General features: G+C 35.5%; 1 protein-coding gene across 5 annotated transcripts in view; it reads right to left on the bottom strand.

The window, feature by feature from the left end:
• The window catches only part of LOC150109760 (adenosylhomocysteinase-like 1), a 440,710-nt gene that overhangs the window by 142,466 nt on the left and 272,653 nt on the right, over positions 1 to 25,591 (bottom strand). For all 5 annotated transcript variants that reach the window (XR_016549840.1, XM_090408492.1, XM_090408303.1 and 2 more), the window contains 2 exons: positions 23,769 to 23,863; positions 4,299 to 4,475 (listed from right to left, as the gene is read on the bottom strand). Coding sequence is in view for 4 of the 5 variants with exons in the window: in XM_090408492.1 (XP_090264618.1) it covers positions 4,299 to 4,475; positions 23,769 to 23,863 (272 nt within the window). In the remaining variant the exon portion in view is untranslated. The remainder of the gene's footprint in view (positions 1 to 4,298; positions 4,476 to 23,768; positions 23,864 to 25,591) is intronic.

The raw sequence follows: 25,591 nt of genomic DNA, 5'->3' as shown, positions 1-25,591 counted from the left end.
GGCCTTGCAAGAAGACTTGAATAAATTGAGTGATTGGGCAAACAAATGGGGATGTGAGTTCAATGTTGCAAAATGTAAGGTTTTAAAATTTGGAAAACAAAGATAGGATGCAGAATTTATGCTTGGTGAGAATATATTGTTGGAGGTAGAGGAAATAAGAGATCTGTGGGTGATAGTGGATAGAGATCTAAAATTTAGGGGACACATCGCCAAAATTGTGAAGACAACACAAAGACTTCTGGGAATGATGCGGAGAACACTAACGTGTAGAAGTAGGGAGATTCTTGTTCCATTATATCAGGCTTTGATTACGCCACACATGGACTATTGTGCACAGATTTGATCAACAGGTTATCAGAAGGATGAAGAGATGTTGGAAAGGGTCCAAAGGCGACTGACTAATGTAGTTTCTGACCTCTGGAATGTTGAGTATGAGGAAAGATTGAGAAGATGTAAGTTGCAGAGTCTGGTGGAGAGAAGGAAGAGGGGAGATATGATAGAGACCTACAAGTTGGTAAGGGGTTGTTATAAGATCAATGGTGGAGAAGTTCTACAGAGAATAGTATAAGATCAGGGGAGAAACAGAGGTCATCCCTGGAAACTGTATAAAGAGGGTGTGAGTAGGGGAGTGAGAGGCAGGTTTTTTTGTGCAGGGTTGTGAATGATTGGAATGCCTTGCCTGAGAGTGTGGTGTCTGCAAGGAGTTTGATTGTGTTTAAGATATGGTATGATGAGATGTGTGTGTGATAAAAGAATCTCCCAGATGAGTCTTTGACTCCATGAGATCTTGGGAAATAATAATAATAATAATAATAATGTTTGAGTCTTGAGAAGTAACAGACTGATTTGGAGGAAAATTGTAGATAGGAAGTTAGTAATGATGTAATTTTTTTTCATGTAGTACTATCACATCCGGTACACCCCCTTGAGGGTACATTGGAGGAATTTGATGATGATGATGATTATGATATATCAAGGATATCTTTTTCTCCAGTTTTCATGTCTCATTTATCATGTATAATTCCTTTTACAGATCTCATTCCTCCATTTCTAAGCTTTTTCAATAGACATCAGAATATTTTGCCTCCTTCCTGATATTTATCTTCTATGTTATTACCAGTTTGGCCAGTTTTACAGTGTTTGGCTTTCTTATTTATATTTGTTTCTTTATTCTCTAAGAGCACAAGCTTTCACTGCCTCTTTAACTTCCTGTGTCTGCCATGCAGTTCTGATTTTTCTATCCTTGCAGTTATCACATGCCTCTCTTACTGAATCAATCAGTGTTTTCTTCAAGGCTTGCCACTGAATCTCCAAGGAATCAAACTCTCATTTTTTTTTTAAATAATGTTTGTGCACTTTAGTCTACAGTTCACATCTGAGAACTGATCAACTTTTATTTGCTTTGAAACTTTCTTATGTGTTCTTCTTTTCAATATGAAACTCAATTTTATTCTGCTCAAGACTAACTGGTGATCATTTCTAATTTCAAATCCTCTGTACACTCTGGTGCCCTGCACTAGGAAGAAAACATCACTATCAAAAATAGTATAGTCAATGAGACTTTTCTTATTCCGTGCCTCTTCTCTCCATGTGAATTTGTGCATATTTTTATGTTGGAACATTGTATTAGTAATAACCAGTTCATGACCTGAGCGGAAATCCAACAGGTATTTGTCATTATTATTAGCTTTGCTCTTTTCTCCAAATTTTCCCAAAATATTTCTGTGTGTCTGACAATCATTTCCTACTCTGCTATTTAGATCTCCAACAAGGACCAACTTTTCCTTTTCTCATTGTGTCAGTTGCTTTCTCAAAAGCCTCAAAAAATTCCTCCACTTCTACATTAGTAGAACCTTCCATAAGCCATAGGAATGAATAAGTTGCATTGTCCAGTTCCCCAATTCTGATATTTGTCCGCATCACTCTACTTGATACTACCTGTCGTTCAAGAAGATTAGCCTCGTATTTAGTGTTCAATACTATATCTACTCCTTCTTTTCCTTGACTGTCATTGCCTTATAACACGTTGTATTTATTGCTCAGAAAGATCTCACCAGTTTTTGTCTTTTTTGTTTCAGTCACCCCTATTATGTCGATCTGGTACTTATCAATTCTTCTGCTAGTTCCATTTCTTTGCTATTCAGGTTTCTTATGTTGCTAGTACAATCTTGAACTCTGGTAATGTTCAGTTGAGATATGTTTCAGGATTTGTTCCAATAGCTGACTTTCTGCTGTTTACCCTGGTTCCTTGGTGAAAGCAATGTAGGGTGGGTCTTGTTTAACTGGGTGACATCCTACATGGCATGAAATTCTGTCACACTGTGCCATCATTTTGCATTGTGGTTTAAGCCAATAAGAATACAATTTGGTTGGCTAAATTCCAAACTGCCAGCCCATCCTCATTCATTCAGTATCCAGGTAGATACCTAACAGGGTGCACCACTAGAAGATGAGGATTAGACATTAGGTCAGAAGCCCTGGTCAGTTCTCCACATTCCTTTAAAAGCTATATGGAGGTCTTTTCTCAGTTATGCTGCTTTGACTCACTTTTCACCTATACTTAAATTTGCTAACAAATATATATCACTTCTCTATGAAGTTAAACTACCCACTTCCACTCTTACATCACTACATGCACTAATTGATTCAGTAATTAACCCTCTCATGCACGAATTTCTGAAATAGTGATTAAAAAAATAATTTAAGTATTTTTAGGATGTACGAAAACACTGTAAATTTTATTTCAATTTTTTTCATACATCCAATCCAATTTTCAATCCTGTCCACTGTAGTGGACTACATGCATTTACGATGCACTGCATTCATCAGAGGTTAAAAAACATGTGTCATAGAGCTGTGAAGTAAACCAATAGTAGCCGTCCAACTACAGTGGACATGTGCATGAGAGGGTTAATATGAAAGTTGCCATATATAGCCCATTCCTAATATGTACCCAACAATGTCATGTTCGTTGTTCCTTCAAAACACATTCATTTTTAATTTTTATTCATTTATGCTTATGGCTACATGAAACTGGTAAGTGAAAAGTACAATCACAATTTCCAGCAACAGATGATGAAAATCTTTACATATAAAAGTTCATTACATAAAAGGCACAACCAGCTTTCTAAGTCTTTCCTTTTTTTTTTTTATAAATAAAGTCAAAGTAACTTGTCATAATCAAGCCAGGGACAATTATCGTCCTGCTGTAACAAGTATAACAAGGCTGCATGTTCTCACAACACTTCACAACATAAATGTAGCTGTATCCTAGGTTTAATTAGAGAGCAGTTGTGTCTTGTGTGAGAAAACTTGATCCATTAGAGGAGGCTCATTTCACATTACATCATCATCTTCTAACGTGAGGAGGAGTTCTGTTGATACCATGACGAGGACTATGAGAGTGACTACGAGAATAACGTCATCGTGGTGAGGCAGGACTGTAATCTTCTGTTTCCTCCATAACCACCACCACCACCACCATACCAACTAAGGTCAAGGTCCAGGCTGGAAAGCCAATTCAAGGCCTCATCCGTCACTTTGTGGATGTCCTGTAGGCCACCACCATGAAATTGGCACCTTGGGCAGTCGTATATTCATTTTTAATATGATCCTGCTGTTGAAAACATATTTGCTTTTCTAATTTTTCTCAGAACTCGCATATCTCTATAATTAAGTCACATAATAATAAGAACTATAAAAATGGAGGAAAAACTCATGCAAAAATCTTATTTATTGTAAAAATTTTACTTAAGTGTCATAAGCATTTTCAGTAGAGGATTAGAGAATAGCAATTAAACAATACCAGACAATTCTAGAAAAGAACCACTTTAGTAGCTAATGTAAGATATCTAAAATGGATAATTTTAGATATCTTACATATATCTCAATAATTTCATAACAAATTATATAAATATCTGTTTTTATAGTTATTATTTGGCCTACTAATGGTATTCTATTATTAAACTAATGTTTAATTTAGCTTGATCTACTATACCATAATTACAATATTACTATTGTACCATAATAACTACCATAATTACATAATTATATAATTGACAATCAACAAATGAACAAATTATCATGACTATGTATCACACTTATGTAGTATTATCGTAGCATCAAACACACTCTTTGAGACTACATATGTGTCAGGAATTTGGTGAATTATTCAGAAAGTATGAGTCACAAATGATAACATTGCACATACACAGGCAGCAAGTCCTTAAACATTAAAATTGATTAACAATCCAAAGCTGTGAGTTAACTAAACTTAAACATGTTTATGATATACTTACTTTGGTAACAGAATCATTCACATTCATTGCAGGAACTGTCAGTTTGCCAGCCTTTGAAAGCTGGTAGAGCCTGTGAACACCTGTTACACTTTCTTCCACAATTCCCTTTATAGTCTTGAACATAGCAGGATGCTTCTTTAACATGAGATGTGTAGCATCCCCTCCATCATCTAAAATCTAAGAAAGCAAATACCTATTACCATAAGAATGATAGAGAACTACTCAAGAACTTAAATAAAATGCATGTAGATACCATTTATGGATCACTCATAAATTACATAATGCTACTTTCCAGATTTTAGATTCTAAATCATCAAAAGTATAAGTACATCAATAAACCATTAATGAGCAATATACAGTCTCTCCAGGTCAAGTCAACCCTCTCTTCTTGAGTTGTCACCTCATTTCACAGATGCTCTGGTACCAGCAAGCATTCCCACTGTCAATAGATATCTTCATATGTGAACCTTACTACCTAGTAAGTCTAGTCTGCACTTTCTGGAGGAAATGCAAACTAAACCTACTAGATCGTAAATGACCATCATCCAGTTAACTTGATTGCTGGGGGGGGACTGAAGTGGCAGATGATATGTTTAGTCACCCAAGCAGGAATTCTGGATTCTGTCCCACCCACAATCTTCTAAGATGTAGTGTACATGATACTGTTCAAAGGCATGAAAAACATACTATGGAGATCCACAATCTCTCTCTCTCTCTCTCTCTCTCTCCATCTTTGAAGGTAAAGCAGGAAAATAATTCTGCAGGGGTATTGTACCCTATCCAGTAGGAACTCTGTAGAATTCCTTATTGATGGTAGCATGTTTAGGAAATAGATTTCTGGATCAGGTGCATAACACTGCCATAAGCTATTCCACTGATTGTGTCTCGTGGGAGTCCAAGAATATATCCTGTGCTTTTTCTTTTCACCTCTGTAACACTAACATTCACAGTAAACTAAAATACAGTGTCATTGTAACTAAAATAAAAATAAATCTCCCTCCATATGTATGGAAAGGCTTAGGCATCACTGATACCATAATAGTGCTTTAGGGTGCAAACACCCACCAAGAGAGGAAAAAATATGTTTAATGAACTTTCTAATATTTCACTAGTTTTCTACCCAGCATCTACAGATTCTAACTATGACATACACACAGCAGTGAACTAAACTGTGGAAAACAATTCAAATCAAAGCAGAATGAATGTCCTCTATGATCAGGATAAGATAACCATAAAGTTAATTTGGAGAAGTCAGGCTATCTTATCTCAAAATGATTGTCTTTCGGATCTTTGACTGTGCTATGTTGATAATATGTTTGCTATTTGGCCTCATGGTCCAAACACACAGGATACACATTTTAACAGTTAACACCCTAAAATAATCTTCATCGTATAAAAAGTAACAATTGTCACCATATCTAGATACACTACCTTCCTAATGGCCCATTATCCTTTTCCATTTATAGAAAATATACTCAATAAAGAAAGGTATTTACATAAGCAATTACACCACCAACCCTCTTAACAGTGTGGCATTCTCAAAAGCATTGAGTCACTGAGCCAGGGCTATATGTTCAAATGACACAGAACTGAGCTCAAGGACCTTCACAACACATTTTTATCCAATGGCTACAGCCCATATAAAATAGAAAATACTGCATGTACTCTCCCCCCCCCCCTCACTCCTGCAACTAACACGCAGGATCACTGCAAAACTACTACCATCCCATTTCTAGCTTTAATTTTTCAGGAAATGACAATGTATACTAGAATATTAATTAAAAACTTTAACCAATACCTTCCTATACTTTGGCAATGTTACAGGGCCATCTTCAAGGATCAGAAAACAATGATATGTGCACGCAGGCACTAAACACTAAGCAAATGAGGCTGAAGAAAAGCAACTGAAGTCAGCTCTAGAGTCCTAAAGGTGCCTCTAAAGGAGCCCCTAGTAGGGTATACCAGGTATAGCCAACACTGCTATACTCCAGATAGGTTTAAGGAAAGTGGCTGGTCTTTGGGGGAGAGCAGATAAGAGATACCAATTTCTTATGTGGTTTGTAACAAGTTGTGAGGTCATATTTTGTTAGGATTTTTGTTAGTTTTTCAGACATACCCCAGATATAAGAAATGGTGATAGATTTCGAGAAATTTCTGTTATGAAGGGGGGGGGGGGGAGTTAATAGGTTTTAATATTTTTTTGGATTTTTGGGAGGCTGTAACCATTGGCTAAGAAGGTGTTAAGGATATGGCCAAGTTCAGTAGTTTTTAAGTTAATACATTGTTATCTGAACTGATTAATTTTGTCCTGTTATTGTTAGCCCACAGATGCGAGACCCTTCGGCACTTCTGTGCATGTCAAAAGAAGGAGAATCCATTCTGAAAATAAGGTAATCAATCCATATTGTGGGATGAGTTGTTTATTATTACACGTTGGAAAATTAACTTCTCATTTATGATCACTGTAGTTTCTAAAGTGGTAACTATTTTGCTTGTATAACAGCTCTCGCTTCTATGGTCGGACTATATATAGGGTTATATAATCCCAGACATGTTACTCGGGGGGGGGGGGGGGGGGACTGCTGGTGAATGTATCTACCTGTATATGTAGGTTTTCTGTAAACAGAGAACATCAGGCTGGTGTGTAATCAGAGTGTCTAGGAAAGGGAGACTGTTGTTGTTTTCCTTTTCCAAGATAAACTGGCTCCTGGGGTGCTAATTGTTTACGTGTGTTGAGAAGTTGTGGAATGTATCCAGGCCATGTGGCCAAATAGTGAACACATCATCCACATAGCATAGCCCAACTGTAGTTTTATGGGCAGAGCTTAAGGCTTCAAAGGTCCATAAAGAAGTTGGCCAGGGGTGGAGAATCCATGGCCATCCCCTCTATCTGTTTGTGGAATTTTTCTTGACAAACAAAATAGCCTGAGTTCATCGTGAACTAAAATAGGGATGAGATATCAGGAGGAAATTTGGATTGAATGAGGTCTAAGATATCTTTGAGTTGGACATTGGTGAATAAGGAGGAGACATCAAAACTGACCATTATGTCAGTGTGGTGGAGTGAGAGGTTTTCTATACTGGCTTTAGAGACCGAGTTTTTTATGTGTGGAGGTGTGTTGCCAGTATATTGTGAGCAGTTTGGCTAAATGTTTGGTTACTTTGTATGTGGAGGGAATCAATGCCATCCACAATGGGACATAATGATACATTCTGCTTATGGATTTTTGTTAGTCCATATATTCGGGAAGGGGAGGGAAGTCTAGAGTTAAAAGATTTATCACTGCTCAACATGGTAATAAACCTGTCATCCCTTACCCTGAAGCAAGTGGCCACAACTTTGCCATAACAATGCAAAAGATCTCTTCTAAAGAAATAATGATAGAGGTAGAACATGAAATTTGCAACCTGCCCAACCATATTGACAACAATATCAGACTGGGTGTAGCTGGTTGTTCTTACCCAAGCCAAACCACCAAAAAGCGACCTATCAAAAGAAGAATTCAAAGCTCTGCAGGAAATGAAAAACAACAGTAAAATAATAATTACTAAAGCAGATAAGGGAAATGCCACTGTGGTTCTAAACTAAGAGGTCAACTTCTTTTACTTTTAGACTGGTCTACCTACCTCCCTATAGAATATAATCCCACCATCTCCCAAATCAAAACACTCCATAGGCTCCTTAAGAAGGTTATCTCTTGGCCTGTCAAAGTGATTAACAGACTAAAACCTTTTAACTCTAGACCATCTCCAAACAAACAAAACACTGCTTTGTCAAAGTCAAAAGAAAATTCAAATCTTTCTGAAGGGAATTAGTATCAATAATGCCACTTATAATTCTCCACAACTTTGCATCATCAACAAATAGCTGAAATTCCCCAGTCATACCACATAATATATCATTTACAAACAAGTTAAATAGCAGAGCTCAATAACACTGGGGCACTCCACCCTCCTTTTTTGAGACACTGTTTCATCATACACAACTTGCTGGTATCATTCAGAGCCAATTATTAATCCACCTAACCAATATATTATCTTCTTCTGCAGATTGTACACCAACTTATCATGTTATTCTATCATTAGAGGAGCTATACTGGAGGAAGAAGGGGAGACAAGAGATCAGGGGTTGATGATTGATAGAAACCTGAAATTTAGGGGACATATTGCAAAGGTGGTGAAGGTAACACAGAGGATTGCTGCAATAATGAGAAGAACACTGACCAGCAGAGATAAGAGGGTTATCATTCCGTTCTATAAGACTCTGATCAGACCACACTTAGACTATTATTCACAGATTTGGTTCGCAGGATTAGAAGGGGATAAATTAACTGTGGAAAGGGTACAAAGGCAGATAACAAAGATGGTTTCAGGACTGTACAATGTTAGTTATGAGGATCAGCTGAGGGAATGTGGACTGCAGAGTTTGGTGGATAGAAGGAGGAGAGGTGATATAATTGAGACTTTGAAGCTGTTGAGAGGTGGTTACAGGGTTGACATTGAGGAGTTCTTTCGGTTGGTTGAACAGCGTGAAGAAGTGATGACAAGAGGCCATCCCTGGAAGTTACGAAAGGAAACTGTGAGCAAGAGGGTCAGGAGTGGTTTCTTTGCATGAAGTGTGGTTGAACAATGGAATGCATTGCATAGAGTGGTGAGAGCAAGAACGGTCAATGAGTTTAAGGAGTGGTATGATAGACTTTGTGTTTCCTAGGAAGGACCTCCTGCAATGAGTCTTTTGACTCCATAAAGGCCTGGATAATAATAATAATATCATGTTAACCTATCAAACAATTTAGAAACACATATTGCATTTATTGGCTTTGAAAAAGCATTTGACAAAGTTAAAAGAAACGTATTATTTAACATATTAAAAGAAAGATAAATACCAAATAATATCCTAAAAGCTACCACAAGTATATATGAAAATAATCGAATACAAATAAGATTAAATCACGAGGTATCATATACGAGAGAGATAAACCAAGGGGTCCGACAGTGATGTCCCCTCTCAGCAACTCTTTTTAATATTTACTTAAATGAAATAATAATAAAATGGAATAAAAATTTACATCAAGGATTCAATTTACATCATTAAACTTTCTCCTACAGTGAACTTAAACACTCTCCTTTTTTCCGACGACCAAATAATAATTACAAATTTTGAAGATAACTTACAGAAAGCTATTTTAGATCTAAATGATATAGCCAAAGATTTTGGTATGATAATATCAACAGAAAAATCAAAAACTATGGCCTTTAAAGGACAAGATCCAGCAAGAACTAAAATAGTAATAGATAACAAGATCTTAGAACAGGTGAATTCATTTAACTACCTAGGATGTATGAACACATAAGAAAATGAAAAAGATATAAATGTAAAAATTGCAAAATATTTAAAAATAACAGGTGTAATTAACTCTATATTTAAACCAAACCTAGTTCGAAAACAAACCAGACTAAAAGTATACAATACATTAGTCCTATCAGTCTTAATGTATGGAAGCGAGGTCTGGACAATAAAACAAAAAGACACACAAAGATTAATAACAGCACAAATGAAGTTTATGAGAAAAACTGCAAAGTATACCCTATTTGATCACAAAAGAAATGAAGAATTTATGAAAGAATTAAACCAAGAACCAGTAATAGAAAAAATTAAAAAATATAAACATAAATGAATGGAACAAATTCAAAGAATGAAAACAGAAAGATTACCAAAACAAGCCTTAAAGTACAAGCCATTAGGAAAAAGAAAACCAGGAAGTCCTCTTAAACGATGACTTCTAAGGCTGGAACAGGCCATGCTAGGCCTAAATCCTTGATACACATGATGATGATGATCTATCAAACACTTTTGCAAAGTCCAAGCATATCACTGCATGTGAATCTCCCTTATCCAACACACTCATTACCTTATCATAAAATGCAAGTAAACTGCTAAAACAAAACCCATCCTTTATAAATCCATGCTGCCCATCATTAAGAATGGTATGCCCATCAACCCACTCTTCTTTTTATTCTATTCCTAACCAATCTCGCCAACATCTTGACTACAACTGCAGTTATACATACTGGTCTATAATTGGAAACTTCTGTCCTTGAACCATGCTTGTGGAGTGTACTATTTTGCCTTCTTGCCACTCCTTAGGAACCTTACCCATTGCAAAATTTTCATTAAATAACCAGGTCAAGGGCATAGTTAACTATTATGTACGACCTATATTGTTTAACTTTTATATCAATGACATTGTCAGTGGATTGCAAGGGGATATTCAGTTGTTTGCAGATGATGCGAAGCTGGGAAGGATTATTAGTAATAGTGCAGATGCGGCAGCACTGCAAGAGGATTTGAATAAGCTAGATAGATGGGCAAATGAATGGGGGTGTCAGTTTAATGCAGCAAAATGTAAGGTCTTAAGGTTTGGGAAACATCGATGGGATGCTGCATACTCTATGGGAGGAGTTATACTGGAGGAAGTAGGGGAGACAAGGGATCTGGGGTTGATGATTGATAGAAACCTGAAATTTAGGGGACATATTGCAAAAGTGGCGAAGGTAACACAGAGGATTGCTGCAATAATGAGAAGGACACTAATCTACAGAGATAAAACAGTTATCATTCCATTGTATAAGACCCTCATCAGACCACACTTGGACTACTGTTCTCAGATTTGGTCCCCAGGATTTGAAGGGGATAAATTAACTGTGGAAAGGGTACAAAGGTGGATAACAAAGATGGTTTCAGGACTGTACAATGATAGTTATGAGGATCGGCTGAGGGAATGTGGACTGCAGAGTTTGGTGGATAGAAGAAGGAGAGGTGATATGATCAAGACTTTTAAACTGTTGAGAGGTGGTTACAGGGTTGACACTAGGGAGTTCTTTCGCTTGGTTGAATAGGGAAGGAGTGATGAGAAGAGGCCATCCCTGGGTTACGAAAGGAAACTGTGAGCAAGAGGGTGAGGAGTGGTGTCTTTGCATGGAGGGTGGTTGAACCATGGAATGCATTGCCTGATGGAGTGGTGAGAGCGAGAACGGTCAATGAGTTCAAGGAGTGGTATGATAGACTTTGTGTTTGTTGGGGGGGGGGGGGGAGACCTCCCCTCGATGAGTCTTGATAGACTTTGTGTTTCTTAGGAAGGACCTCCCACGATGAGTCTTTTGACTCCATGGAGGCCTGAATAATAATAATTCCTTAAAATCTCATGGTGATATGTCATCCATTCCCACAGTCTTATACTATCTAATGCAATAAACACCTGATATACCTGATTTGAAGGACATTATGTGGTGTAGTGTGTGTGTGCGTGCGTGTTGCATAGTCATTAGTGCTCCTGAAAGATAATTGTTTCATATTTCAGTTGATAATATAAGGTTAGCATATTGTAGTTTGTTTTAAACAGGTGTGTGATTGATTGAATTATTTAGTTTGTAAGCAAATCTTGTGAAAGAGAATTTTGTGCAGTGCAAGATGTATTTATTGTGAAAAATGATATATGGAAGGAAACTGAAAATGGAGAGAGAGAGAGAGAGTGTGTGTATTAAATGTTTCAAAAGTGAGTGCCAATTAGATGACAAGAACAGAATAAATGTTGGTAGAGTGGACAGTATTGATGGTAGGATGGTAAATGTTGGAATTAATATCAAATGTGTGGTGATGGAAATAGGGGATAACAAAATGGACATAAATAAATAGCACACTTGAATGTTATCGTTCACAGGACAAAGTGCAAAACTGAAAAGTTGAAGAAGCAGCAAGAGATTAGCAGGACTAAGAGGAGAAAGAAGCAGGTGGTGTGAAGCAATTATAGAGACCGAGCAAACAAATGAGAAAAACAAGTTAAGGAGAAAATTATGTACAGAGACGAAATGATCAGGTAGGCACTTAATGAAAGTGTAACAAAATCGTGTTTCCCTGGTGCAAAAATTCATGTATTAGTCATGAAATCCAGATGCAAAAAAGGTAAGGAAAAAGAACTAATTCTCTTGGTTGGCATAAATTATCTGAAAACTGAGAAGTATTCTATAAGAAAAGATGGAAAGAAGTTGTTAGATAAAGCAAAAGTGAAGAGCAAGAAATGAAGTCTAAGTCTCCTGCCACGCTGTGATAAAGGTGAACTGAGGAGGGAGGTGTTGGCACAAATGAATCAATACGTAGGTTGTGAAGAAGGAATGATGTAGGATTTGTGGATTTGTAGTCTGTGTTTGATGGAAAGAAGAATTTGTATAATTGATGGACTGCATCTAAATGGTTTTGGTGTTAGGCGTCTAGAGAGAGCTTTGTTTGGTAAGCATGCTTAAGTGCAAATTCACGGAAATTTATTCAATTAAAGAGGAAGCAAATGAATCCTTTCTTTTAGGCTTGCACGGTGATCCCAATGCATTTTTGAAAATTATGGAGACAACTACCGTGTTTGAATAAAAACTTTAGTTTAATATAACTAAAATCTACAATTAGACGTTTCGACCTTTATGTCAAGGTCATCTTCTGGAACGTACAAGTTTGATTGTAGTATAGCTTGTTTCTTGTGTATATTTGTATGCTCCAGAAGATGACCTCGACATAAAGGTCGAAACGTCGAATTGTAGATTTTAGTTATATTAAACTAAAGTTTTTATTCAAGCACGGTAGTTGTCTCCATAATTTTCAAAAGGAAGCAAATGAGTTTGCTTGAAGGCACCCATGAGATGAGTGAGTGTGAGAATAACCAAGAGCAAAATCTAGTCCCTCAAACAAAAATACTGAATAGGTTAATCAATTCAGGAAGTAAATGTGAGTAAGGATCTAAAAGAATGCTGCACTTTCTATATAGTAATGCCAAAAGTATCAGCAACATGAGGGAAGTTTTTGGTATTGGTTAGTGCAACCTTGCCGAAAGTTATAGGCATTAGAAAGCAGGATGATGAGGGATTATTACCAAATTAGTGTGGGAAGGTTTTCATAGAATGGGGGAAGATGGGGAGAACAAGAGGCCATTTCTGGAAGATGATTAAGAAATGGGGGGGAAGAAGAGAGAGAAAAGGTTTCTTGCATGGAGAGTTGTAGGTGATTGTGTCAAGATAAAAGATAATAAATGCTTTTAAGGAATGATATGATAGCTGTGTGTGACGCAGTGGGACCTATATGATGAATCTGACACCATGAAAATGTGATGATGGTGACAATAAAATCTCTCGAATAAATAATAATAAATCAACATCCATATTTTTGCAATCTTCAGATACCGAAGTGTTCCTAAGCTGCTGCTACTAATCTAAGACAAAGACAGAACACCTTGGCCTAAACCTAGCTTTGGGTTTATACACTGGTATCTAAAACTTAAGGACAAACACTATTTCTGAAGATTACAACCAGAAATTCAGACGATTCAGCTCATGGTATTTTGTATAACTGACGATTTCAAGTAGAAAGCGAGTACACATTCAAATTTTTGAATCATGCAGAAGGGATCATGTGGCAGCACTCAACAGAATAAAAGGCTGTACTAAGCAAATTGTGTTTGAAAGAAACTTTTTTTTGTGAAGGAATAAAGTTGCAAACTTGGATGCCTTGTAATGTCTCAAAGGCATCATCTAGATCAAGGTTTCCCAAACTGTGTTCTATGGAAATTGAATAAGTGTTCCGCGAGAAGTTCTCCTGGAATTTGTCATTTTAGTTTTTTAAGCATTTTTTATGAATAAATATTTTATAGTGGAAATATTCTGAGGAGAATATTATTCGTGAATATGTCAAAAAAAAGCTCAGACCCAGAACACCTAATAACATCTGTGTAGCAAATGTTAGTGACCAAGCCGCGTATTTTTAAACGTGGAAGTATTCATGAATTATCGTTAATTTTCACACATCGAAACCTTTCAAAATTTGGTTTATGACTGGTCACAAACCACTGTTTATGACCAGTCATAAAAATTGCCTGGAAGCGGATTATAACAATGGGCGGTGTATCCTCTGTTCTCAAAACTGAAGGAAATGACATCTGTGTAGCAAATGCCACTGACCAAGCTGCATATTTTTAAACATGGAAATATTCATGAATTAACGTTAATTTTCACACATCTTCAATAATCAGGAAAGAGAATACTGGTGTTTATGACCGATCATAAAAATTGCCTGCAAGCTGATTACAACAATGGGCGGCGTATCCTCTGTGCTCAAAATTGAAAGAAATAACTTCTGTGTTGCAAATGTTAGTGACCAATCAGCAAGGAAGTATAAAGAAAATTTTTCCACTAAAACTGAAGATCAAGGTAGTCTGTATCAGGTTCTCAAATCTAGTAATACTGAATACTTTCTTCGCAAGTTCATATTGTAGGGTGAAAGTTTCAAAACTATAGTGCCGTGATTTTAAAAGTAATAGGCCTGCAGATTTAAATTTTAATATGAATAAGAGATAAAGGACTTTGTTTAATTTTGGTATTAAGAAATCTCTTATTGAAGGTGTTTGTGACAACAGATAGTGAGTCATTCACCACCAGCCTACAAAGCGATCTCCAGGATGTACAAAAGGAGGGAAAAACTACCAGCACAAAGGGAAAAAAAGTCTGCATTCACTCATAAGTACTATGAGTGAATGCAGACTTATATTATAAACTTTTGGTGATCAGAATGGGATATGTCAATGAAAATCAGCACAAATAATTTACTGATGTTTATGTTTAATTGATGTTAGATTAATTATTAATTAATAATTAATGATCAATCATTAATTAATAATTGATGATCAATTATTAATTAATAATTAATGATTGCTTATTAATTAATAATAAAAATCAGCAAAATTAACAATTAATACATTACAAAATAACCAAGGTGTTCCATGAAAATTTCAGGATTTGTGAAGTGTTCCGTTGTAGGAAAAGTTTGGGAAACACTGATCTAGATGATTCATGTGGAGAAGAATCATTGGAAAAGATTGAAGGAGGCTGCAGAATTACTGATATTGACAAAGAGTCTGGATACACATAGCACTGTATCGACTCTGGGCAGTGTTTTAAATCAATGAATGCATTCCAGATGTTTGCTAAGCGGTTACCCTTGCTCTACCACAGAGCACGGACACAGTCAACTAGGAGACAGACAACTGAGCGATAGCCAAGTGGATGCCAGACATTTGGGTGACAAAATAATATATCAAATCATTTAAAAAAGAGATGGTTAAAAAAAGTAATCTGAAAATGCTTTAAAAATGAAAAGGTGTCTTGTGATATCCTTTTTATCTCTTCATACTCTTAGCACCAGTTAGCATCATTATGTTATTTATATATGAAATTCTTGGTCTGCCTCGTGGCCTCTTTCCTTCTACAGTCCCTTCCATTATTTCTGTAATCAGTCCCCCATGCCTCAAATGGTGTCCAATTAGGCTTTTTCTTTTCTTATTGATGTGTTTCATTAATGACTGCTCTTCATGAACTATATTTAGAACTTCTTTATTACTTTTCTTTTCTGTCCAACTAATTTTCATGATCTTTCACTAGCACCAAAGTTCAAATGCCTCCAACTTTTTGTTGTCTTGTTTTGTTAGAGTCCAGGCCTCACAACCATATAATGCAATGCGTCATATGCATGTTTTCACGAGCCTATTCTTTTTTTTTTGAGCTAGATGCTAAGTTGTTTACTGGTAAAAATGTTTCTTCTGCAAGAATTCCAAGATATTTAAAAGAGGATATCTGCTGTATTAGGTTATTATTTATTTCTCGGTTTATTTTCATTGGATTTGCTTTACTTGTAATTAATAATTTTGTTTTCTTATAATTAATTTTTAGGCTGTACTGTGTGAAAATTTCATCCATCTTTGTAAGGGTGGCTTTCAGATTGTTTTCGTTATCAGCTATAACTGCTATATCATCTGTGAACCGAAGCCAGTTAATATAAATTCCATTTATCTTAATTCCTGTTTCTATCAGTTCTTTTAATTTATTTATTGCATCTTCAATGTACAGATTAAACAATATCTGTAAAAAAGAGCACCCCTGTCTTACTCCTCTACGTATTTTTGTAACTGCCGTTTTTGTTTTATTGCTGGCTGCTTCTATTAGGACTTTTTGATGCTTGTAAAGATTAAATATGAGCCTTCTATCTCTCCAATCTACTTTTATTGTTTTTAGACGGTCACACCTTTGGTTCAAATTAATACTATCGAAGCCTTTCTCTATATGTTACATACATACAATAAAGCAAAAGTTAAATGCAATACCATGTAAATATTCTATTATATTTTCCCTATAGTTTGCTTTGGAAAAATTTGTTTTTGGAGAACTTAACGTGAATCTAAAATAAGTATACATAAGAGAAAATCATTTCAAAAATGAGTTAGAAGAATTTCTAAGCTTATCATTTTTATCATTTGTGCAATTATTTAGTTCAATAATCATTTGCAAGATATTTTGCCTTTTATCAGGGGTGCTTAAGGGGTAAAGCTGTATAACTGAGAGGAGACCTCCACATAGCCTTTAAAGGAATGTGGAGAACCGACCAGGGCTTCTGACCTAATGTCCAATCCTCACCTTCTAGTGGTGAACCCTGTTGGGTATCTACCTAGATACTGAACGAACGAGGATGGGCTGCCAATTTGGGATTTAGCAGACCAAACTGTATTCTTATTGACTTAAACCAATATAGAAAATGATGGTACAACATAACAAAATTTCATGCCGGCTGGGGCGTCGCCTGGTTAAACAAGGAGCCGAATGATATAATCACGTAATCACAAGAAAGATATTTATTTAACCAAATATTTCGGTCTGGAAATAGCAGACCATCGTCGGTGGTATTACAAGAACAGTTTAAAAAATATACAAGCTAGAATACTAACAATAGATCGTTGAAATTAGAACATGCCGCGTGATGTTATATCACTAAGTATGAAACGAAATATTTTGAAGTAGAAACATGATTGAATTTGCTATTAAAAAAAAAAAAAAAAAAAAAAAAAAAAAAAAAAAAAAAAAAAAATTAATGAGTAATCTTGATTAGGCTTTCCCAGATTTTTGATATAGATATGCAGTCATTACGATTCAGGTTGGGATGATGGAGCAAGGCCTCCACGCTTTCCTTGAACAAACGTTCGAACCTATAACGGGATCTATGTAAGAGGCGCGTTTTGGACCAAAGGATGCTGTGGTCAGTTTCAATCCCGTGTTGAGCCAGACCAGACTTTTCAGGTTTATTGTGAAGAATGGATGATTGATGTTCTTGGATTCTTTTTTCAAGAGAGCGTCCAGTCTGTCCAAAGTAAGAGAGATCACAGTTGCAAGGAATTTGATAAACTCCAGGAAGAGATAAAGTTGAGCGTTTGTCTTTAGGAGAAGGAAAATGAGAAGACAATTTGTTAATAGGAGAATACGTAGCTGTTAAATCATATTTCTTCAAAATTCTTGCGATAGGTTCTGAAATACCGGAGATATAAGGAATAGGTACTCGACGTATTGAATCTTTGTTGTTTTGTGGAGGATTATAAGATGTAAGAAGACGTTGAATACTTTTTTCAGAAAAGCCATTGAGTTTCATGTGTTGCTGGATAGTAGAAAGTTCTTTCTGTAGATAATCAAAAGTAGAACAATTAGTTTTGGCTCTTTTGATGAGACATTTTATAATTCCTGTTTTATGACATGGATGATGGGCTGATTCTTTCAGAATATAACGACCTGTGAATGTTGGTTTCCTGTATACTGTAGTTGTAAGAATATTTGAAGATGATCGGATGAGGAGAACGTCTAAAAAAGATAACTGGTTGTTTTCTTCTAATTCCATAGTAAACTTTATGCGATGATGTAAGGAATTAATACTGTTTAAAAAGGAAGATAAAGTGTTTTTACTGTGAGGCCAAATAGCAAATATGTCATCTATATATCTTACCCAAAAAGATGGTAGAGGGAAACTAGATGTGAAGAGGACTTTTTCTAAATGTTCCAAATAAAAGTTGGCTAAAGCTGGAGAAAGAGGACTTCCCATGGCTGTTCCTTCTACTTGGCTATAAAATTTGTTTTGACATATGAAATAACCAGAATGTATAACGAAATCGAATAGTTTTATAATATCTTGAGGAAAGATGTCAGCAAGTAGTTTTAAAGTTTCCTTAAGAGGTACATTGGTGTATAAAGATTCTATATCAAAACTAACCATAAGATCTGTAGGTTGTAATGAGACATCTTTTAATTTTTCTAAGAAATCTGAGGAGTTTTTTAAAAAAGAACTCGAGTTGCCAATGTAAGATTTCAGTAATTTAGCTAGATATTTGGCTATACGGTAAGTAGGAGAATCAATGCAATCTACTATTGGACGAATTGGACCTATCGCAAGAATTTTGAAGAAATATGATTTAACAGCTACGTATTCTCCTATTAACAAATTGTCTTCTCATTTTCCTTCTCCTAAAGACAAACGCTCAACTTTATCTCTTCCTGGAGTTTATCAAATTCCTTGCAACTGTGATCTCTCTTACTTTGGACAGACTGGACGCTCTCTTGAAAAAAGAATCCAAGAACATCAATCATCCATTCTTCACAATAAACCTGAAAAGTCTGGTCTGGCTCAACACGGGATTGAAACTGACCACAGCATCCTTTGGTCCAAAACGCGCCTCTTACATAGATCCCGTTATAGGTTCGAACGTTTGTTCAAGGAAAGCGTGGAGGCCTTGCTCCATCATCCCAACCTGAATCGTAATGACTGCATATCTATATCAAAAATCTGGGAAAGCCTAATCAAGATTACTCATTAATTTTTTTTTTTTTTTTTTTTTTTTTTTTTTTTTTTTTTTTTAATAGCAAATTCAATCATGTTTCTACTTCAAAATATTTCGTTTCATACTTAGTGATATAACATCACGCGGCATGTTCTAATTTCAACGATCTATTGTTAGTATTCTAGCTTGTATATTTTTTAAACTGTTCTTGTAATACCACCGACGATGGTCTGCTATTTCCAGACCGAAATATTTGGTTAAATAAATATCTTTCTTGTGATTACGTGATTATATCATTCAGTCTTATGTCGCAAGTATCCTTAAAACAACAAACAAGGAGCCCGTTGTTTTCACCAGGGAACCAAAACGAACAGTGAAAAGTTAGCTACTGGAACAAATCTGAAAACACACCCCAACTAAACATCACCAGAGTTAAAGATCAGTACTATCAACATAAGAAGCCTGAATGGCAAAGAAATGGAGCTAGCTGAGGAATTAGATAAGTACTAGATCGACATAATAGGGGTTACTGAAACAAAAAAGACCAAAACTGGTGAGATCTTTCTGAGCAATAAATACAAAATGTTATATTCAGGAAATGACAATCAAGGAAAAGAAGGAGTAGCCATAGTATTCAACACAAAAGACGATGCTAATCTTCTTGAATGGCAGTCAGTCTCAAGTAGAGTAATGTGGGTAAATATGAGAATGGGGAACAGGGCAATGAGACTTATTTGTGCTTAAGGTCCCACAGAAGGTTCTACTAAGGTAGAATTGGAGGAATTTTTTGAGGCTTTAGAAAAAGCAACTGACACAATGAAAAAGGAAAAGTTGGTCCTTGTTGGGGATCTAAATAGCAGAGTAGGAAATGATTGTGAGACATACAAAAATATTTTGGGAAAATTTGGAGAAAAGAGCAAAGCAAATACTTGTAGGATTTCTGCTCAGGACATGGACTGGTTATTACTAACACCATTTTCCAACATAAAAATGTATACAATTTCACATGGAGAGAAGAGGCAAGGAATAAGAAAAGTCTCATTGACTATGTTATTGTTGATAGTGATGTTTTCTCCCTGGTGCAGGACACCAGAGTGTACAGAGGATTTGAAATTGGAAGTGATCACTATTTAGTCTTGAGCAGGATAAAATTGAATTTCATATTGAAATGAATAACATGTAAGAAAGTTTTAAAGCAAATAAAAGTTGAGCAGCCCTCTGATGTGAACTGTAGACTAAAATACACAAAGATTATTGAAGAAAAAATGAGAGTTTGAGAACAGGAATCAAACCTTGGAGATTCAGTGGCAATCCTTGAAGAAAGCCCTGATTGATTCAGCTAGAGAGGCATGTAGTGAAGTTGTCTGCAAGGATAGAAAAATTAGAACTCCCTGGTGGACACAGGAAGTTAAAGAGGCAGTGAAGGAAAAGAAGAAAGCATATCAAAAGTTTCTGGCAAATAAGTCAGATTGTGCTCTTAGAGAATACAGAGACAAATGTAAGAAAGCTGTGTAAAAATTAGCTAAACAAAAGTCATAGGAGGACTTTGGCAAGAATATAGAAAATAAATATCAAGAAGAATGATAAATGCACGTAAACATAAGAACGATATACAATTAACCAAATATTTCGGTCTGGAAATAGCAGACCATCTTCAGTGGTATTACAAGAACAGTTTTAAAAAATACAAGCTAGAATACTAACAACAGATGGTTAAAAATAGAACACGGCGCGTGATGTTATATCACTAAGTAACCGTTAAAAATTCTATTTTTAAGGATCTATTGTTAGTATTCTAGCTTGTATTTTTTAAAACTGTTCTTGTAATACCAGTGAAGATGGTCTGCTATTTCAAGACCGAAATATTTGTTTAATTAAATATCTTTCTTGTGTTTACGTGCATTTATCATTCAGTCTTATGCCACAAGTATCCTTAAAACAGCAAATATCAAGAAGGTGACAAAATATTCTGGAGGTTGTTTAAGAAGCTTAAGAATGGCGGAAAGAGTGCTGTAAAAGGAGTTAGAGATGATAAAGGTGACATGAAAACAGGAGAAAAATATATACTCAAAGTATGGAGTAATTACTTTGAAAAACTGCTAAATGAAACAAGCAGTGATGACATCACAGTGGTAAAAAACACTGACCAGGCATGCAGTCAGGAATACATATCCATACTTGAAGTAGAAAAAGCCATCAAAGGCTTGAAATGTGGAAAGGCAGCAGGAGTAGATGATATTCGACCAGAAATGCTGAAGTATGGTGGTATAAGGGTCTTACAGTGGCTGCACTGCATAGTTCAAAAAGACTGGACAGAGGGACAAATTCCCGATGATTGGAGTAGAGCTCTCATAGTACCCATATATAAAAAGGGAATTAAACTGAATATGGTATGAAGGTCAGCATTAAAAAGAGAAAGACAATGAAAATAGGCAGAATCATTGAAAATGTCGTGAATGGAGAACCTGTGGAACAAGTAAAACATTTCAGCTACTAAGGCACGATTTTTAGTGAAGATGGTAAATTAAATATAGAAATAGACAACAGAATCAGCAAAGCTGGTATGGTGGGAAATCAATTGAATAAATTCATATGGAATAAGAGAGAAATTAGTCAGTACCCCAAATGAGCTGTATACAAGACAGTGTTCAAATCAGTTTTAACTTATGGATCTGAGAGTTGGGTCAGAAGTAAAACACTTGACCAAAGACTAGAGACCGCAGATATGAGAGTCCTGAGAAAGATTATAGGCATGAACAGATGACATCAATGGCAATATCATATTAAAAATGAGGATATTAGGAAAGAACTTCACATTGTCAGCATCCAGGAATGCATTAGCAGAGCTAATCTCAGGTGGTATGGTCACTTAAACAGAATGGGCGAAGAAAGATTAGCAAAACAAGTATTCTCTGCCAGGTTGGTAGCAAAACAACCCAGAAGAAGACCAAGATATAGGTGGATTGATACGGTACAAAGTGCCTTAGATGATAGAAATATAAGATCTGATAACGTTGGAGTCTTGACAAGTAACAGATTGATTTGGAGGAAAATTGTAGATAGGAAGTTAGTAATGATGTAATTTTTTCCATGTAGTACTATCATATCCTGTACACCCCTTGAGGGTACATGGCAGGAATTTGATGATGCTGATGACTAATTGTTTTTTATTACATCATTTTCAATATGTGTCAACGTTACAGTTACAACATGCAAAGAACAACTATAAATAAATAAAAGGTATATATTCAAAATTTATAATTTTAATCGTATACTATTTTTTTTTTTTTTTGAAGGGGGACTTGTTTTTTTTAACACTTGGCATATTTATAAGTAACATGAAGCAAATTGTATATATAACATGTAAATTAATTTAAATAAATTTTAAACTCTTGATTATCTATCAAATGAAACAAATTGCTAAGTACAATTATTATTATGAATATTTTATTTGTGTCCCAACAAGTGAAAAATAGTACTGAAAAAATTCTTAATTATATCAATAGTGAAAACTTTTTTTATATATTTATATATTATTTCATCAATATTTACAAAAAAAATAAAACATTTCGAAAGCAAATCCGCCAAATCGTATACCTGCTAAGCGTGCAAAAATTTTTATGTTTCTGTCGTCCAATTAACCGTCACCCACTTGGCTATCGCCCAGTTGTCGTGCACTGACAGAGCATGACAGATTTTTGGATTTATCAGCAAAACATATGCGGATATCGACAAACTGTCACAAGATGTCTATGACAGTTAAGCCAATATGCCTGAAAGCCTATACAGTCTGTGTCCTTTTATTCACAGCCTATCACAGAGCATATTTTCCGTGATGTTGTATCCATAAAATTGGAAAAGACACCAACGAGCTAATGTACTCTTTCCTCTGATTCTAGAGAACATTTGATTTGCCATGAAAGTGGTGCTGCTTACATCACAAGAATGTTCTTGAAATAGATAGATATGGCAGTGCTGGTATCATGGCGTGGGGAGGCATTATGCTTAATGGATGCACTGAACTACAAGTGCACCCATTTAGGAAAAAAGGGACTATGAATGGTGAACGATATTTCAATGAAGTTCTTCAACATCATGTTCAATTGTTCGGAAGTGCTGCAGGTGAAGAATTCATTTTCATGGATGACAGTGCCACACTACATCATACATGAGCAATGGAGATGCTTCTGAGGACTGAGGATATTAATTGAATTGAGTGGCCAGCATGCTCCCCATATCTCAACCCCATAGAACACATTTGGGATGCAATACAGAGACACACTGCTGCCCAAAATTCCCCTCCAGAAAACAAACAAGGCCTTATCTTTGTTCTGAAGGAGGAGTGGCAAATTTGCCTCAGGAACTCTTGAATCACTTGGTGCTAAGCATGGTACAACACTGTGAGAGCTACATCACAGTTTGGGATGGACATATTCCATACTGAAATGTCTCTCTGCACAGTTTTCTGTAAGTACTGTAAATTAATTCCTTAACTACAATCTTTAGGAAAATTGTAATTTTAGCCAAAAAGCTTTGTAATTTAATGTGTATGAAATTTATAACACTTTTTTTTATGTAATATAATTTATTAGTATGCTGGCAATAAATTTATGTCCACATTTGGCTATATTCATGAAATATTTTTTTTTCATTTACAGGCAAAAAAAAAGTTGTCCATCAATAGCTTTTGGACACCAGTGTACTATGGTTTATACTAGGAAATGATGTGAAATGAAATGGTATTACTACAGATATACAAGGAGCTGACAAATTTTTTTATACTTACCATATTTGGTTGCCAGCTGTCTGAATGAACACAGCGATCGATACACCACCAGAAATCTTCTTCTGTTTCACCCTTCCATGCAAATACAGCAATTCCTATGTGCATATTTAGTGATAAAAAACATAATGAGAAATAACCAAACAGACATAAAGGCAGAATATACTAAAAAAATGTAATATATTAATTTTTAAAAAATAAAAACTTAAATTTGAAAAAAAAATTTTATTTAAGTTTTTTTTTAATTATTATTATTTGCAGTTATTAAAATAGAGAATCAAGTGTAAGTTTATGATATAAAACTCAACAATGTAAGTTAATTTTGTAAACTTTTTCCTCATCACATGCTTTTCTCTAATATTACAGAAAAATTATGGAGAATAATACTCCAGATGATAGTTATCACACAGCATACTATTATACCATTACTAATTTGACCAAACATTGATCCTAGCATGACCTCCAGTGAAAATGAATAGCTAGCTGGATGGAGTTCATTAAGTTTAATTATCTAGAATCTCATTAGTTTTAAGCAGCTATACAGTGTTCTACATCAGAGTATCAGAATCTTATTACTAGCCAGTTCTGGTTATGAAAGACTTTTGTTTTATGCTATCTCATTCCTAGACAGTGATAGCTTATAATCATATTCTTATTTAGTATTCACTGTATGGCTTTGAGATGTTTCTGCTTCGTGCCTAGAATTTTAGAGTTGGAGATTGCAAGTGGCCTCACTCATTTATTATTACCAGAGACTTTCAGAGAGTCAGAAACTCATCAAGGGAGGGCCCTATCTCACACCAGATCATGACTATTATAAAATTCATTCACACCATCTGTGCTGAGGACCTCCAAAGGCAATTCATTCCAGTCATATGATGCCCTATGAGAGAAAAATCTAGCTCTCTCATTCCCTTTCAAATCCATAAAATTAAATCCAAGATTAATTACAAATCCATTCCATCTACTGGCATGGATACATGGTGGTTACTAGAGTTTCTCTAGTAACCACCATGACGAAACAAAATCATAGAAAAAAAAAAGTCAATTTCAACAGTAAACAAGACAGAAATACATACACACAAACACACACAAACCTCCCTTAATACCACTATTAATTTTTACACCTCACACTGAACTATTTCTATCTTTGTAAGCTAGTCCCACCTCAATTTTTACTCCATATTGAATAACTGTTGTAATAAATTTAGATGATGTTTGACCAGAAATACTTAAGTATGGAGCATTTCTGGTCAAAAGGTCTTACAGTGGCTGCACTGCATAATTCAAAAGGCCTGGACAGAAGGAAGAATTCTAGATGATTGGAGTAGAGCTCTCATAGTATCCATATATAAAAAAGGGAAATAAAACTGAGTATGATAATTACAGAGGAATTTCTCAACTGAGTGTTCCTGGTAAGATTTACGAAAGTATACTTGAGAAACAGTTGAGAAGGATTGTGCAAGAAAAGCTTAGTGAAGAACAAGTGGGATTCAGGCCAAATAGAGAATGTCAGGATCAGATCTTCACTTTACGACAATAGTTGAAAAGTCATGGGAATATAACAAAGATCTGTATTTAAGTTTTGTAGATCTGGAAAAGGCATATGACATGGTGCCAAGAGAAGAGCTATTCAATATGCTACAGTTATATGGTGTCAATGGGGCATTATATCAAGTAATACTTAGTTCTTTATTTGGGTTGTAAGTCAGCAGTTAGAATTGAAGGAAGTACAGGAAGGTGGTTTAATGTTAAATCTGGTGAGACAAGAATGCACATTATCCCCTGTGTCATTCATTATCTATATGGATCACATTATGAACGAA

This window comes from Typopeltis vanoorti, chromosome 1 (assembly GCF_054136105.1).
Source record: "Typopeltis vanoorti isolate ZY-2024b chromosome 1, IOZ_Tvanoo_1.0, whole genome shotgun sequence".
Classification (NCBI taxonomy): domain Eukaryota; kingdom Metazoa; phylum Arthropoda; class Arachnida; order Uropygi; family Thelyphonidae; genus Typopeltis; species Typopeltis vanoorti.
Note: the sequence above shows the minus strand (reverse complement) of the source record. Positions and strands in the feature narration are given on the sequence as shown.